At 47.0% G+C, this 16,113-nt stretch overlaps 2 protein-coding genes across 4 annotated transcripts in view; one reads left to right on the forward strand and one right to left on the reverse strand.

The window, feature by feature from the left end:
* The window catches only part of CUNH19orf68 (chromosome unknown C19orf68 homolog), a 24,379-nt gene extending 17,370 nt beyond the window's left edge, over positions 1–7,009 (reverse strand). The window contains exons 1-2 of the mRNA XM_021710476.1: positions 6,732–7,009; positions 6,107–6,182 (exon numbers count right to left, since the gene is read on the reverse strand). Coding sequence (XP_021566151.1) covers positions 6,107–6,182; positions 6,732–7,009 — 354 coding nt within the window. The remainder of the gene's footprint in view (positions 1–6,106; positions 6,183–6,731) is intronic.
* Positions 7,010–8,416: 1,407 nt separating this feature from the next.
* Positions 8,417–16,113, forward strand: part of LIG1 (DNA ligase 1) — a 45,933-nt gene continuing 38,236 nt past the window's right edge. For 2 of the 3 annotated variants that reach the window (XM_021710477.1, XM_008054163.2), the window contains exon 1: positions 11,908–11,924. In XM_021710477.1, coding sequence (XP_021566152.1) covers positions 11,908–11,924 — 17 coding nt within the window. Of the gene's footprint in view, positions 8,544–11,850; positions 11,925–14,134; positions 14,225–16,113 lie in introns of those variants that run through there. The other variant, XM_008054162.2, reaches the window with a different exon arrangement.

Consider the following 16,113-nt stretch of genomic DNA (forward strand, 5'->3'; position numbering starts at 1 on the left):
GCCTTCATGCCCCTGCAGCCCGCTGCTGCCGGCTCTCCCGCCTCTGCCTCCCCCTCCCTCTCTCTCCCTGTCTCTCTCCACTCCCTTTTCTCGCCACCCTTCTCTCCCTCCCTCTCTCCCTCCTCTCCTCTCGCTCTCTCTCCACTTTTTCTCCTTTCTCCCCTCTCCACTTTTTCTCCTTTCTCCCCCCTCCTCCTCCTCCTCCCTCTCTCTGTCTCCACTCTGTCCTCTCTGCCCTTCTCTCCCTCCCTCTTTTTCCTCTCCCCCTTCCCTCTCTACCTGTCTCTCTCCTCCTTTTCCTCCCCCCCATCTATAAATTAATAACTGTTTCAGGCATAGAAAAGCATAGAGTGCCTTAGGAATATGCCAGCCATATGACTTTGGGCAAGCTACTTCAAGTCTCTGTGCCTCAGTTTCCACACAGGTTAAAAGGGAGGTAATAATCATCATACCTTCTCATATGGTTGTTGTGAGGCTGAAAAGTTGATATATGTAAAGTGTTAAAAAATAAAAAGAGTGTCTGGAACATGGAAAGCACTAAGTGTTTGCTAAAATCCTGTACCCACCATCCTCAACTCTATCCAAAGTCAGTGAATGTTTTTATTACATTTATCTCAACAATTTTCAGAAATAAAACATTTCAGAGAATCCTGTGTCTGCTTCTGGTTCAGCAATAACAACATAACAAGCTGAGGCCAGGGATGAATCTGCCCTCACAGATCCCCTTCCCTCTCTCTCTGCCCAGAGGTAGCCACTACCAAAATTACGTATTTAGCGTTCCTGTGTATTTTGTATGCACCCATAAATGATGGATGGGATGCTTCTATGTTTTAAAACTTTGTACACACAAAGAGGTGCTCAAACTCATCTGTAATCAAGGAGATAAGAAATTAAGACTCTGGTGAGGTAACACTACACACCATCAGAACAGCAGAATGAAAGAGCCGGAGAACATCAGGTGTTAATGAAGAGATGTGGAGCAACTGGAACTCTCACACACAATCGCAGGAAGTGTAAAACAGCACAGCCTCCTTGGAAAGCCATGCGGCAGTATCCACTAGAGCTGACCCTTTGCCTCTCCTGTGACCCTGCGGTCCTACTCAAGATGAATGGCTCCATGTGGGCCCCTAAAGGCGTTCACTAGAATGTTCACAGCAGCACTTTTCCTATCAGCCAAATACTTGAAACCCAAGTATCCAACAAGCATGAGAAAAGATGTGATATACTCCCAAGATAAAACACCAGTCAACAATGAGAATGAACAAGCCACTATAGTCTTCAAAAACACAAGGATGAGTCTCAGAAACCTGTGGTATGAAAGAAACCAAACACAAAAGAGAATCCACAATCTGATTCCCATTACAGTACATTCAACAGGGAAAGTTGATCTCTGCTGCTAAGAGACTGGATAGTGGTTGGTCACCCTTGAGTGGTTAGCCCTATGAGGGGGTGCCAGGTGGTTTCTCGGGACAAGACATACTCTGTTATTTGTTCTGGGTGCTGCTTACATGTGCATCTTATTTTGGGAAAATGTATCCAGTTGCATAACTGGATGTGTGTACTTTTCTGGATGTCTTTTATGCCAACGTTTACTTAGAAAACCTTTGTTTTTGAGTACTGTGGTAGAAAGACTGGCTCTCCAAAATGTCTACATCCTAGTTGCTGGGCATTATTGCCTTATATGGCAAAAGGGACTTTGCAGGTGTGATTAAATTAAGGATTTTGAGATTGGGACATTTTGGATTATCTGGGTGGGCCCAATGTAAACAGAAGGGTCCTTATAAGGGAAAGAGGGAGGCAAGAGGATCAAAGTCAGAGAAAGACTGATAGATACTATGCTGATGGCTTCAAAAATGGAGAAAGAGAGGGCCAGGTGGGGTGGCTCATGCCTGTAATCTCAGTACTTTGGGAAGCCAAGGTGGGAGGATTGGTCTGGGCAAAATAGTGACACCTCATCTATACTAAAATAAAGTCAAAAAATTAGCTGGGTGTGGTGACACGTACCTGTAGTCCCAGCTACTTGGGAGGCTGATGCAGAAGGATCACCTGAGCCCAGGAGACTTATGCTTGCAGTGGGCTGTGATCGGATCACTAAACTCCAGCCTGAGCAACAATGAGATCTCTTTCTCAAAAACAAACAAAACCTTATTTATAAAAAAAGAACTGCAGGATGGAACTGGCCCAAGGGATCACTAGTTTGCTGATCCTTGTAACACAGACTGGTTTGTGATTAAGAAACCCCAGCTCCCAAGTAGTAAATGCCAGTGGCACTCCCCTAAAAACCCCTCCTCCCACATTTTTCCAAATGGCCCTGAGTTGAGTGATTCTCCAAGAATCCACGCTGAGCACCATACTTAAGTATGAGTACTTCTTTGTTAAACCAGTAGAAGATCCTTGACACACCCCTTTTCTCCTAGTGTATGAGGTGAAGAAAAACCCAGGAATCTGCTAGGTTTTAAAAATCTAAATAGTTCAAGACTTTTTGCCTTACTTAGAATGACAAAATTAAGGCAAATTTAGAAAATCCTTAAGTAAACAAGTCATTATAAACAAAATACAAATGTACAGCCACCGCGTGGCATCAGGTACAAGCACAAGAACTATTTGATCTACCAAAATGACAAGTTCACAGGATTCCAACTCAGCACATTTTTCTAGAATAATTTATGGGCTTTTGTGGAACTCTCTGGTCTGGCCTCTTTGAGCCCAGGTGTTTCAGCCCCTAGAACAGACACTCACTCAGGGGAGGCCACCTCTTCTGTGAAGCCATCCATACCAGAGAAGAGCATATCTCCCCTGTCAGGTCCCAATATCTCATATAAGCGTCTCCCAATGCCCCAACACACCATTTTTGCAATTGCGCTCTACCTGTCTGGGGGAATAATGCCACCCTCTTCCAACTGTAAACTGTAGGGCCAGGCACAATGACTCACGCCTGTAATCCCAGAACTTTGGGAGGCTGCGGTGGGAGGACTGCGTGAAACCAGGAGTTCCAGATCAGCTTGGGCAACATAGCGAGACCCTGTCTCTATTTTTTAAAAAAGCAAGTAAATTCCACATGGGCAGGAATTTTTGTCCATTTTGTTTCTCTGTGTATCCCCAGCGCCCTAGAACAGCACCTGGCCCCAGGAGGTGCTTACTAAGTACATGATGACCCAATGACTGAATCCCACTGTCATCTAGGCACCCTGGCATGCCTTCTCTGGGATATGGTTCCCATTCCATCAAAACCATCCATCGCCAAGGCCTACCCATCACGCCTTCTAAACCTCTCCAAACCTCAACCAGTTTTTTGCATTTCCATTGCCACCAACCTACTATGTATGTTCTTAACTCCTTGGTAAATCACCCTCCCTTCATCCAGTCAACATCAACTCATCCTTCAGGCTTCACAGCCAGCATTGCCTCCTCCAGGAAGCCTTCCCTGCCCTCCCCCCAAGAATAAGGCAGATGCCATCACACACTGAGGTGATGACTTCACTGATGCCCATGTGTCATGGATACTCTCCACAGAAACCCATATGTCTAAAGCATATACACCTTGCACACAGTAGGGAATCAAAACAACCTGCTTGGATGAATGGATAAATAGGCTGGTGCCTAGAACCAAGAAATGTTTAGGGTGCACAGCACGTTCAACTCTTCACTGAGCATCCATGACCGAAATAAAGATGAGGGAGGAAAGAGACAGAAAAAGAAAAGCAATGGGGTAGTAATGAAAGACTGGGGCTTTGTGGTCAGACTGGGGGCGTTCAAATGCCAATCTTTCCTCTTAGCAACTGTGTTACCTTGAGAGAGTTACCTTTAAACACTCTATGCCTCAGTTTTCTCATCTAAAAAATGGGGTTAATGATAACACTGGCTTCATAGGCTTGCTGAGAGGACCACAGGTAAAAGTGGTTAGGAAAGGGGCTTTTGCACAGTCAACAATCCAGACGTGGTAGCTACTGTTTTCAAAACATTGTTTCTCCTTTTACAAGTCCTACTGTACAAGTGTTCTGCTCACCCCATTTATTCTTGATCTTTCTGACTTTCGAGATCTTTGTGTTTTCAAACACAGATGTGTGTTGGCAAGGGTTGAGCAGTTCTGCTCTAGACCCAGAAGGGTTGAGAGGGAGAGAAAGAGAGAGGGACTGGAGTAGGAGAGCTGAAGCTGCAGGAATGGTGACCTGGAGAGGGTTGCCATGCACCCTCTGCCAAGGGGGAAGGAGTGGCTAGACAGAAAGCCCTTATCTGAGTGTCCTGGACCCTCAGGCCCAGCCTCCTCCCTGGCATCCCATCTCTCACCTCCAGACCACCTCACACACAGCGACCCCAGAGGGATCTTCCTCTGCCCAGAGCTGACCCTGCTCACAGCCCTCTGGGGCTCCCCAGCACCTCCAGAATAAAGTCCCAGCCCCTGGGCTCAGCCCTGCCAGGCCCAGGCCTTGACACCATTCTAACCTCTTCACCTCCCTTCCCTAGCACACGAGTTTCTCCAGCCTCAGACCTTGGCCCATGGGCTGTCCCTGGACTGTGACACCGGAGAAGCCATTTTGAGTAGCTGGGGGGAGGAGGAGGGAGGAAGGGGGCAGGGAATAGCTCAGAAATGACGAGTCCAGTCATCATTCCTGAACCGGCTCATAGACGACCCCCTCCTACAGTCCCTAGCTAGGGACTACCGCATCACCCACCCAGTCATCAGGCCTGAACCCAGGGCACTGTCCTCACACCCTCCGCAGCCCTGGCCCTCTAGGCCCCTTAGTTCTCTCTGATATTTACAGAACACTTGGGACAGTGACTGCACATAGTAGACGCCACGTCTTTGTTAAGTAAAATACTGTATATACATAGACATACAAACAAAATCCTTCGATTCTGCTTACTGGCTACCTCTTCCAGGAAGCCTTCCAGAACCATCTTGTAAGCTTTCAGGTGGAGCTGACTTCTCCCTTTTTATCCTCCTCCCTCCCATCTCCCCTCCTCAGTCTCACTCTCTACTATGGGCCACTATTTGCAATTTTATTTTTGGTCTTTGTCTCCTCCATTAGATTTTGAGCTGTTCAAAGCCTGAGACTAGCTCTGGGTTCCAAATGCCCAGTGAGGAGCATGCACACAGTAGGTGCTCAATAAATATTTGTTATATCAAACTGGGCTCAGTTCACAGAGAAATATTCCAGATTAGGCCTGCGTCTCTTGCAAGCTCTAATGTTCTAGATTCTGTTTGATGTGTGTGTTTGGTGCTGTTGTGCTTTCAGATCTCTGAGTCTCAGTTTCTCGAATAAGTAGTGAGTAAACTCGTGAGAATAGTAATCCCACAGTAGCCATTTAAATAACTTCGAGTGAGAATCACTGTTAGTGTGTGCACACTCTGTGCCGAACACTCTTCTGAATGATTTACATGAATTAGCTCATTTAATCCTCATAAAACCTATGAGATAGATACTAATATGTCCTCCATGTTCCAAGTAGGAAACTGAAGCCCCAGAAGGGTATAGTCACGTACTGAACTGCACTGGCTAGTCATCAGCAAAGCAACAGCCCTGGTGTCTGTGCTCTCGAACCCTGTCCAGCTATCATTTAACCAGCTGCTCCAAGTTCCAGCCACCACAGTAAGTGCCCTTCTTGTGTGTGATCTCATGATATCCTCATTAAGGCCCCATGAAGCAAATTCTGCGATAAGCCCATCTCAGAGATGAGAAAACTGAGGCTTGGAGAGAAGTCCATTACCCAAAGACACTTATTCAGGAAGTAGTGGAGCTCGATTCAGGTAGCCTGCAGGCAGAGCCTTTGTTCTTAAGCACTCTGTTCTTGTCCACTCTCCCTAACAAAGGGCCTCAAACTCACACACCTGCAGGGGCCAGGCAGGCAAAACAAGGACCTGACAATGCTAAGTATGGAGCAGAACAAAGGAGCAGGATCTGGGGCAAACCTGCGTAGCAAAGTCCCATCCAAGAGGGATGGCTGTCTGCCACATGGAAATGGCTTGCCTCCTCTTGTGCTTCAAGGGAAGCTAGAAACCCAACATCACATGAGGAATAATCTCTATTTAAAATCGAGGTCAATTAAAATACTCCTGGCCACCTGGGTGTGATTCCTGTTTTCTTTTTTTAAATTTCTCACCTACCGCTCCTCGAAGCATTACACAGTTGGAAGGAACTACCTGTGAGCTTGTTCTTGCAACATCAGTCTTCCTGTCCAGTCTGAAAGTTCCAGAAGGGCACTGATTTTATCTCTTTCTTGCCCAACTCCCCCGCCACCCCCACCCCAACTAGAAAGTCCCCAGCATGAGGCCTGGTCCTGTATTTACCGGATAGATGGTTCTTTTTCTCTTGTCTTGTGGCTTCCCTTGCAGTTTAGTCTCCCAGTGTTTTCCACTCTTTGTATGTTTGAAAAACCTGGCTCTTCTGTTTCCCTGGCTCTCCATAGCATCGATGCCTCCATGTTTCTGGAATTTCCCATGACTTTTTTTTTTTTTTGCCTCTTGGTGGCTATGTGTTATGTTCTGCCTCCCTAAGGATCTCTGTGGGAGTCTGTAAGTGGGGCGCACACCATCCCTGTCTCTGTGCGTCTTTGTCCCTCAGCTCCCTGTCTCAGCCTAAGCGTCCCTCCTTGATCCCTCCTTCACTCGCGCCTCTCACCAAGGTGTATTTAGCTGTCCCAGATCCTGGGTGGGGTGCTCTCTGCACGTCCCACTCCCCATCCCCTTCCTCCCCCTCCCCCCGGCGGGACGGCGGCTCAGGCTCACGCACCCCACGGCCGGCCGGCTGGGTGCGCGCACGTCCTTGCACACCAGCCGCACGTAGCTGTACTTGAGCACGTCGATGAGCGTGTAGAGCGGGGGCGCGCTGGCCCAGCGGCAGCGCGCCAGGTGCATGGAGCTCTTGACGAAGAAGAGCGCCAGCCGCTGCTGGCACCACGCATCGAAGAAGCGGCTGAACTCGGCCCACGAGAAGAAGGCCCGCTCCCGCAGCTCCTGCTCCTCCTGCCCGGCCGCCGCCGTGCCGGGCGGGGGCTCCGGCCGCTCCATCCTGGGGGCCTGAGTGGAAGAGGGGGGAGAACAGCTGGGTATCAGACCCATCCCCACCCAGCTGGGTGGGGGAGGATCTCATTTTCTCCGTTCTTGGCCTGCCCTGTCGGTGCTGGTGCCTCTATCCAGTTGGGGCCCGGTGTGCCCATTTTTCTCCAGATATAAATCTCCCCGCCCTAACTTTGGACTCCTCCCATCGCCTTTTCTCTGATTCACTTTGAGCCTGTCATGCTAAGCCCAAATTCCAACTTGGGTCCCCTCCTTCCCAGATGTACCCTTAAGTACAGGCGGGATCCCTTCTCCCCAAACAGGATCCTGACCGCTCAGCTGGGGACCTCCCCGTGTGTGTGCCCAAATTCCAGCCAAGACTTCCTCCCCTTCTAGATGTGTCTCTCGCCCCTAACCGTGACCTCTAGTGCTCCTACTCGTGTTGAACTCCCCCCCTCGAAAGATGTCCCATCACCAGATGTGTCCCCCACATTCAGGCACAGGCTCCCTCATCCAGTCTTGCTCTTCATGCACCTGTGGCGCCCTACTCCCCTAGTGTGTCTCCGATATGCAGCTGCTGCCTTTCCACCCGACGTGGCCTCTGTGGATCGCCACGTCCCGCCGTGGCTCCTGCTTCCCTGAGATGCTCCCATCCCCAGTCGTGCTCCCCGCATCCTGTTTGGGACCCCTCGCCTACAGGTGCGTGCCCCACTTGTGGCTAGTTCTCAGAAGTGTCACCAGTATTTGTCTGTGGTCCCCCTCATCCTCGGATGCGTCCGCCAGTCCAGCTGTGGCCCCCTACTCCCAGCTGCAGCCAGCGTCCTCCCCAGTGCGCGTCTTCGTTCTAGCCATGGCCCCTCGTCCTCAAATGGGCTTCTTCACCTCTGGTGCTCCCCCACATCCAGCGGCGCCTCTCCCCCTCGAGCAGCCCCTTCCAGCCCGCTCCCGCCTCCCCAGTCGCTCCCAGCCCCGCCCGCGGCGACGGCTCCCGGCCCCGCCGTCCCACCTAGCTGCGCCTCTCCCCTCCCCCAGATGTGCACCCTTCCCGCCCCTCCCCACTCACCTACCCGCCCCGGAGCGGCGTCCACCTCCCAGAATGCCCTGCGCCGAGGCCCGGCCAGGCCCTTGCTCCCGGGATGCCCCGCGCGGCCTCCCGCCTCTCTTCCCGCCGTGCCTCGCGCGGCGCCTTCACCGACTCTTCCTCTTTCCCCGCCAGTCACTCCTGGGACCCGCAACCTCAGCCGCTCCTCCGGAGTTGGGGGCGGGGTAAGACTCAGGGCAGTTTCCCAGTATGCTCTGCGGGAGGGCTAGCTCCACTTTCACCTCCTTTCGCGGCCGCCTCCCGTTTGAGAGACTACAACTCCCAGCGTCCCCCGCGGGGCGACGGCGGCGCGGATAGTGCCTGACCCCGCCCCCCTCGGCCCCGCCCCGTCCCCGCCCGCTGAGGTCTGCGCGCGAATGCCGTGGCGCGAATTTGGGACCGCCGCGATTCGCCCAGCAGATCCGAGCGTGTCGCCCGGGCAGCGGCCCGCGAGAGCGACGCGAGGTAAGTGAGGCCACCTGCACGGGGCTGGGGGACTGAGGGCGGCGAGCGTGCCGAATGTTTGTGGCTCATGCGTCGCCCTGTTCGGAGTGGGTGCTAAGGAGCGGGCGTGGGGACGCTGAGGCGGCCGAGAGCGCGGTGGACGGGAGAGAGCGCGGGCTGCGGGTTGCGGGCCGCCGGAGGGTGCAGGGGAGAAGCCAGGTAGACGAGGGACGCCGGCAGTTGGAAGCGAGTGGGTCTGAAGAGAGGCCTGGAGGGGCGGGGCCACCTGGAAGCGGGCGGAACATCGAAGGGCTAAGGGGCGGGGTCTGGGAAAGGGGGCGTGGCCGTCTGGAAATTTGAAGCGCTGGAAGGAGCGGAACTCAGGTTAATCGCGGGCAGCGTCACCTGGAAGGGGTGGGGCCAACTGGACGAGGGGAGATCCGGGAAAGGTCAATGGTAAGATCCAGGTCTCGTGAAAGAACAGAAATCTGGATAGGAAGAAGTCTGGCCTTGTGGATGCCTGAAAAGGGGGCGGAGCTTGCCTGTTGTTTCTGTTTTGAAATAATTATAGACTCAAAGAAATTGTAAAACTTTTCCTAATGATGACATATAACTGGAGTCCAATCTCGAAACCGGGACATCGATGCAATTCTGTTAGCTAGTCTGCGGACCTTGTTCATTCCGTTTTCTCCAGTTTTTACACTTGCTTCTGGGTGTGTGTGCAGTGTGATCCCTTGTATAGATTCATGTAAGCCCCATCACAATTGGGTTGTAGAACAGTTCCCTCGCCACAAGGGAACTCCTTGTGCTTCTTCCCCTTTGTAGCCACCCCTCCCCCAACCTCTGGCAACCCTTAACCTGTTCGCTGTCTCTGGCTTTGTCATTTGAAGATCATGTAAATGAAATTCTACAGTGTGTTCTGCTTTTTCCACTCAGCATAATGCCCTTGAAATCTGCCCCAGTTGTTGCAGGTATTGATACTTTATTTCTGTTTATTGCTGTGTAGTATTTCATCCTCACTTGATATTTTTCCTTTCATTATTTGTATTTATTTTGATAACCGCTTTATTAAGATAGAATTCACACACCATACAATTTGACCATTTAAAGTATACGATTCAGTGGTTTTTAGTATATTCACTGAGTTGCACAATCATTATCACAATTTTAGGACATTTCTATCACCCCAAAAAGAAACTCCCATATCCTTTAGCCATCATTCATTCCACTTAACACTGCACAGTATTTCACCATATGGTTGTACCAGTATTTAAGGAACCAGTTTTTCCCATGGGTAGGCATGCCACTAGCTTCCAGTATTTTCTCATTACAAATAGTGCTGCAGCAAGTAACTTTGCTCACATCATGTCGCCCACATGTGAGCATCTCTGTAGACTAAATTCACGGAAGTGAGGTTGCGGGATCTGGTAGAGATGCCATGAGGTCCTCCAGAGGCATTGACCAGCTTGACCTCCCAGCCCAGCAGTACGGAGAGTTAAAGGCCAGCCTTGAAAAACCTTGAGTTCTATGGTAAGGAAGAAGAGGTGTGGGCTTTGGAGGCACCGCACCTGGGTTTGAAGCCTTGCTTGAGCCCCAGCTGTATCCCTCTGTCCTCAATACCTTCAGTCTATAAAGTTGGGTTGATGACACCTCTCTTAAAGGGCTGGCTGGAGGATTGAGAATGTGATCCGCCTGTCTAGCTTAGACTTTGCTTCTCAGTAAATGGCCATTTCTTCTTCCTCTCCTCAAAGCTCAGTTTAGTGGTTATGAGGTGAACTGTGGAGCAACCAAATCTGGAGTGGGACTTACTAGACCTGGTTTAAGTCCCTTTAACTTCTCTGTGCCTTAGTTTCCTAATCTGTAACCGTTGTGGAGAGTCAATAAAATTGAGACTGTAAAGTACCTAGCACTCAAATAATAGTGATCATGTTCTTCATATTCCCTTCTCCTTTTCCCCCAGGATTTTTGGTAGCTAAATCCCTAAACTACTTTCTTTGTGAGTTGTTTCCTTAATGCTTGGCCTACTTCCTGTTTATAAATGGCCCTGGGGAACCCTGTATAGAAATTACTGAGTTTTCTGATTCCAAATTGAGTCTGAGTTCCTGGTGGCAACACTGTGTTGGCTGAGGCTGTGGAGAAGAGTGCAGACTCAGGCCACATGGGACAAAGGGCACTCATTCCAGAAAACTAGAGGGAACTCCATGATGGGTCATTGATGATTCCAGCAATCCACCCAGAGGTCTTGTGAGTGCCTCTTTGTTTTATTACCACTATTTGTAATAGAAGGAAAGGGTCAGTTCCTGTTAGAAGTTTGCAAAAATAAAGTTGTAATTTCTTTCCTATCAATTCTCATAGACCTCTTGAATTCTATTCTTGGACTCCTGGGAGGTAGATGGTAGGAGTGTTCTGTGGACCCCAAATTAAGAGTGCTTTCTGCTGGATGCAGGGGGCTTACATGTGTAATCCCAGCACTTTGGGAGGCCAAGGCAGAAGGACTGCTTGAGCCCAGGACATTGAGGCTGTGGTGAGCCATGATCATGTCACTGCACTCCAGCTGGTTGACAGCGTGAGACTCCTGCTCAAAAACAAAAACAAAAAATAACCCTTTCTTTAAGTTCCTCCATGCTGTAGAAGCCCCAGTGACTATTACTGATTTCATTATGATTCCTATTTTTTTAATATTTAATTTAAAATTATATTTTGAAGGTATAATGTATTCAGATGGTCCTGCATGCAAAAGCATGTGTGGCAAAAAGTCTCCCTCCGGTGTCTGTCCCTTCTGAAGTGAGAGCATCACCAGTTTTTTATCTCTCAACAGAGATGGTCTGTGCATATACAAACAGATTCGTTAATATTTTCTTTTGTATACAGTGTAGTGGCATGCTCTCCATGTTGTTCTGCCCTTTGTTCCAGTTAACAGTATACCTTAGCTTAATAGCTGATTTGTGTAGACCATTGGGTACAATTTTATGATCTGCCATCTTTCGAGGTTATTTTAGGACATTATATAATCACCTTAAAACAGTTTTTCACTAAATTTTTCACCTTAAAACTTAACTCCAGAAAAACCCTTCAGGTCTTCTGTGCATTCTTTCTATTAGATGAAAAGCAGACTCTCCGTGGCAAAGGGGATGTCTTTTTCTCTGATTTGGAACTTTCATTCCAAATCATTTTGGTTCATAAAAATGGGAATTTCTTCTTGAAGGGGACACTCATGTTTCTGATTTCTATTTTCTGTTTTTCGTTTTCTTTCTGAAAGGAGGGGTTTTATGTGTTTGTATCTCTGCATAACCAATATCCTCAACAAGTATTTGGATTTGTGTTTCAGGAACAGCTGACGGGAGAAGAACAGAACTAGACAGGAGGGGAGAATTTTGATGCCAACATGCAGCGAAGTATCATGTGAGGACCCTGTCATAGCCTCAGTCTTATGCTCTCTAAGTCCTTAGCTTTTTTCTCCAAATCTATGCCTTTTTATAAAAGAATTCAGTTTACTTTGAGTTGGAATGTCCATGAGTTGAGTAGTACAGAAAATGGGGAGTGGAATATGGAAGACATTAGTTTATTGTACAAAACTTTTTAGTTGCAAAGGACAGAAACACTGAAGAAAGCAGAACTGAACACTGAACAGAGACAGATTCTCAGTGACAGTTTTGGCAGCTGGATCCAGCCAAGCCTGATACCATCTACTCCAGAAGGTTTCAACTATGTAAGCTAAGTAATTCCCTTTCCTTTTTTCTTGAAACCAGCTTGCTCCTCAGGGAACATCTGTCAATATCAAGATACTTTTGGTTGTCACAACTTAAGGGCATGGGGGCTTGCCATTGGCATCTGGTGGTTAAAGGTCAGGCACACAGCTACGCATCCTTCTGAGTAGCCCCCCACAAGAGTGATCTGGACTAAAATGTCAGTCGTGTCGAAGTTGAGAAACCTTTTACTAAAACAAGCTGGCTTCAGGAGAAAAAGAAAGAGAATTACTTTAGCTTATGTGCTTGAAACCTTCTGGAATAAATGGCCTCAGGCTTGGCTTGGCTAGATCCAGTTGCTAAAACCTTCTGTCTCTGTCCAGTATTCAACTCTGCTTTTTTCTGTGTTCACTCTCAGACTGGCTGTCTCTAGGTTAACAGTCATAGTGGAAACAGAGTGTCTCTCTCCCAGCAGTATCTAGAGTCCGGTTTCACTGGCCCACCTTGGGCCACATGCCTGTCCCTGAGCCAACCACTGTAGCCACAGGGATGCTGTGCTCTGATTGGCCTGCCTGGGTCATGTGTCCACCTCTGGTTGTAGATGAAAGGGAAGGTCCCTTCAAACCATATGTACTGAGCGATTTCAGGATAAGGGGAAATGAGGAAAATGAAGGAGTTGTTACTGAGGGATGGAACGGGGGGAATGGACAGACCCAGACCTAGACCTGGACATCCACCACAGGCACTCGGGAGACAGTGGCCTACACAAATCCTGGGGTTGCATTTTTCTCGTGTGATGAGAACTCTGAGAATAGTCTATCGTGGGTTAATAACACCTTTGACTACTTTCTGACCTCTTGTTTTCTCTTATTTTCTTTTTCTTTCTTTTTTTCAGATTAAATAAACTTTTAACTTTGGGATAATTTTAGATGTACAGAAAAGTTGTTGAGATGGTACAGAGGATTCCTATATGCCCCTCACCCAGTTTCCGTTGTTGACATTACTGTGACATTGCATTAATGTGGTTCAATTCTCACAACTAAGGAACTAGCATCAGTACATTACTAATAACTAAACTCTACACTTTATTATTTAGATTTCACCAGCTTTTTATTTGTTTGTTTTGTTTTGTTTTTATGAATATCCTTTTCTGTTTCAGGATCCAATTCAGACTACCATGTTGCATTTAGTTGTCACATCTCTTATGACTTTGTCAGTCTTAAGGAGTACTGGCCAAGTATCCTGTAGAATATCCCCCAGTTTTGGTGTGTGCAATGTTGTTCTCATAATTAGACTAAGGTTATGAGCTTTGGAAAGGTACCACTGAAAGATACCACCTTGTGTCAGGGGTGCATAACATCCCAGTGGTGTCACTAGCTAAGTTCACCTTCATCACTTGGTTAGGGGAGTGTGGGACAGGCCTCTCTAGTGTAAGGTTTCTGTTTTTCTCTCTTAGTACTCTGTTCTTTAGAAGCAAGTCTCTCAGTCTCAGTGTAGGTGATCTCAATTTTTGGAAGGAACCTTACTTTATATTTTTCAGAGTACTTCAAGCCTCCTGACATTTTATATTTGGTCATTTGCTCAATGTTCGGCCTCCTCCACTAGAGTGTCAGCTCCCTCAGGGTGTGGACTTTATGTTTCTGGGTAACTGCCAAATCCCTCAGGTTTAGTACAGGCCCTGGCACATAATAAGTGTTTTGTTAACATTTGTTGAAAGAAAATTGGCATATGTTGTAATTCAGGTGAGTCAGAAAATAAAGCATTATCTCCTCTGTGGCTGTTTCATTGTCAGCCAAAGAGGTTGTTTGAAATCCTCTGTTATATGCTGAGATGGGAAAGGGTGTTGCAACCTGTAGGGTGCGGTGTGCTTACGCAGGGTATTGGTGCCGTTATCATTCTTTTATTTCCCCTCTTATTCTCTTCCAGGTCATTTTTCCAACCCCAAAAAGAGGGTAAAGCGAACAAGCCTGAGAAGGAGACATCCGACAGCAGCAGAGAGACAGAGCCTCCTCCAAAGTATGTCAGTATGTGGTGAATTTTTTCCTTTAGCAGTCAGAAATCTCTTAGTTGCAAGTGTTGCAGACCTGATCCAAATTGTCTTGGGCCTCAAAAGAAATTATTTTACTCAGGTAGCAGAAAGTCCACAGGTAAGACCAGCTTCAGGCACAACTGAATCTAGGGCTTCAGAGTTGTCTTCAGGGCTGTTTCTGCAGATGTTGGCTTCACTCTTGACCAGACTTTCTTGCTGTCTCATCTGATTAGAAGAGAGCCGTGTTCTTTATTCCAGCACGTACATCACAGCTTCTCAGGGAAGACCCTACTTGGCATTGCATGGGTCGTATGATCACCCTTGGACCAATCAGCTTGCCAGAACATGGACTCTAGATTTAGTCCCCATCCCTACATTGGGACCCTGAGCAAGTAACACTACCTTCTCTGCCCCAATTTCCTCACCTGTTAAAGGATATCATAATCTGCACCAGGCTTTTGTGTGAATTAAATGAGTAAACACTTGTACATTTGTAGGATGGTGCTTGGTTCATACAAGGCACTCAGTGAGTGGTAAGAATCAAGTCATAATTCTCTCCAACATTCTTGATTTTCAAATTTGTCCCTTTAGTGTATATGTTTCTATATTTAGTTTTATTTCCTGTGGGGGGTATCCCTTGGATTCAGTATCTGTGGTTTATTTAATTAAAAATTATATATTTTAGATCATACTGTTTATATTGTTTATCAACTCATTTTCATCAGTTAACATTATGACTTTGAGGGGTTTTCTTTTTTTTTTTTTTTTTTTAATTCATGGCCACCAGAACTATGTTTTTTTAGTTGAAGTCTCACTCTGTTGCCCAGGCTAGAGTACAGTGGCATGCTCATGGCCACCGCAGCCTCGACCTGCTGGGCTCAGGTGATCCTTCCACCTCAGCCTTCCAAGTAGCTGGAACCACAGGTGCACGCAACCACGCCCAGCTAATTTTTTGATTTATTGTAGAGATGAGCCGTCACCAAGTTGCCCAGACTTGTTTCAAACCCATGGACTCAGGCAATCCTCTCGCCTATACCTCTCAAAGTGCTGGGATTACAGGCCTGAGCCACTGCGCGCAGCAACAGGGACTGTCTTATTCCTCTTAACCTTCTGCCTTGTATACCATTTTATGGATATTCTGTCGAAATTAGTTAGCATTCCCTTATTGGTGGGTGGTTAGGTTGTTTTCAGTTTGTGATTGTAACAGTCTGTGCTGCAGTGACTAGTCTGTGTGCGTGTCTCCTTGGGCAAGTATGCAGATATTTCTGTTTGTCTAGCATAGATATCCATATATGGTGATTGTAAATACATTAACTCAGAGAAACAGGTGAGGTAAAAATTTTTATAATAAAAAACGTATTATAATATTCATTCCCCAGAGGGACTTCTTTGACCAGTTTGAGGTACTGCACTTTTATTTCTTTTCTCTATGCATATAAACAGACACCTCATACAGTTATTGGTGTATATTATCGGTGTACAGTTATTGGCGTATCAGCTTATTGGTGTATAATTATTGACCAGTTTAAGGAGCTGCACTTTTATATCTTTTCTATATGCATATAAACATACACCTAATACAGTTATTGGTATATAGTAGGTATTCAATAAATATTTGTTGAATGAATAAGTGTTTCCCATATTAGATAGTAGGAATCGTCATTTCAGTCAGTATTGTATCTCAGGTAACTGACACGATGCCTGACATATAATAGATGATGCTCAATAACAGACACCTTTAATTTGTTTTTATTATTATTTTGAAATAACCAAAGTGGGACTATTATGTGTGCAAGTTGCTTATATATATTCACAAACATTTATATTTATATATATATATATATATATATATATATATATATTTTTTTTTTTTTTT

This window comes from Carlito syrichta, unplaced genomic scaffold (genome assembly GCF_000164805.1).
Source record: "Carlito syrichta isolate Samal-C Ts95f unplaced genomic scaffold, Tarsius_syrichta-2.0.1 Scaffold289177, whole genome shotgun sequence".
NCBI lineage: Eukaryota > Metazoa > Chordata > Mammalia > Primates > Tarsiidae > Carlito > Carlito syrichta.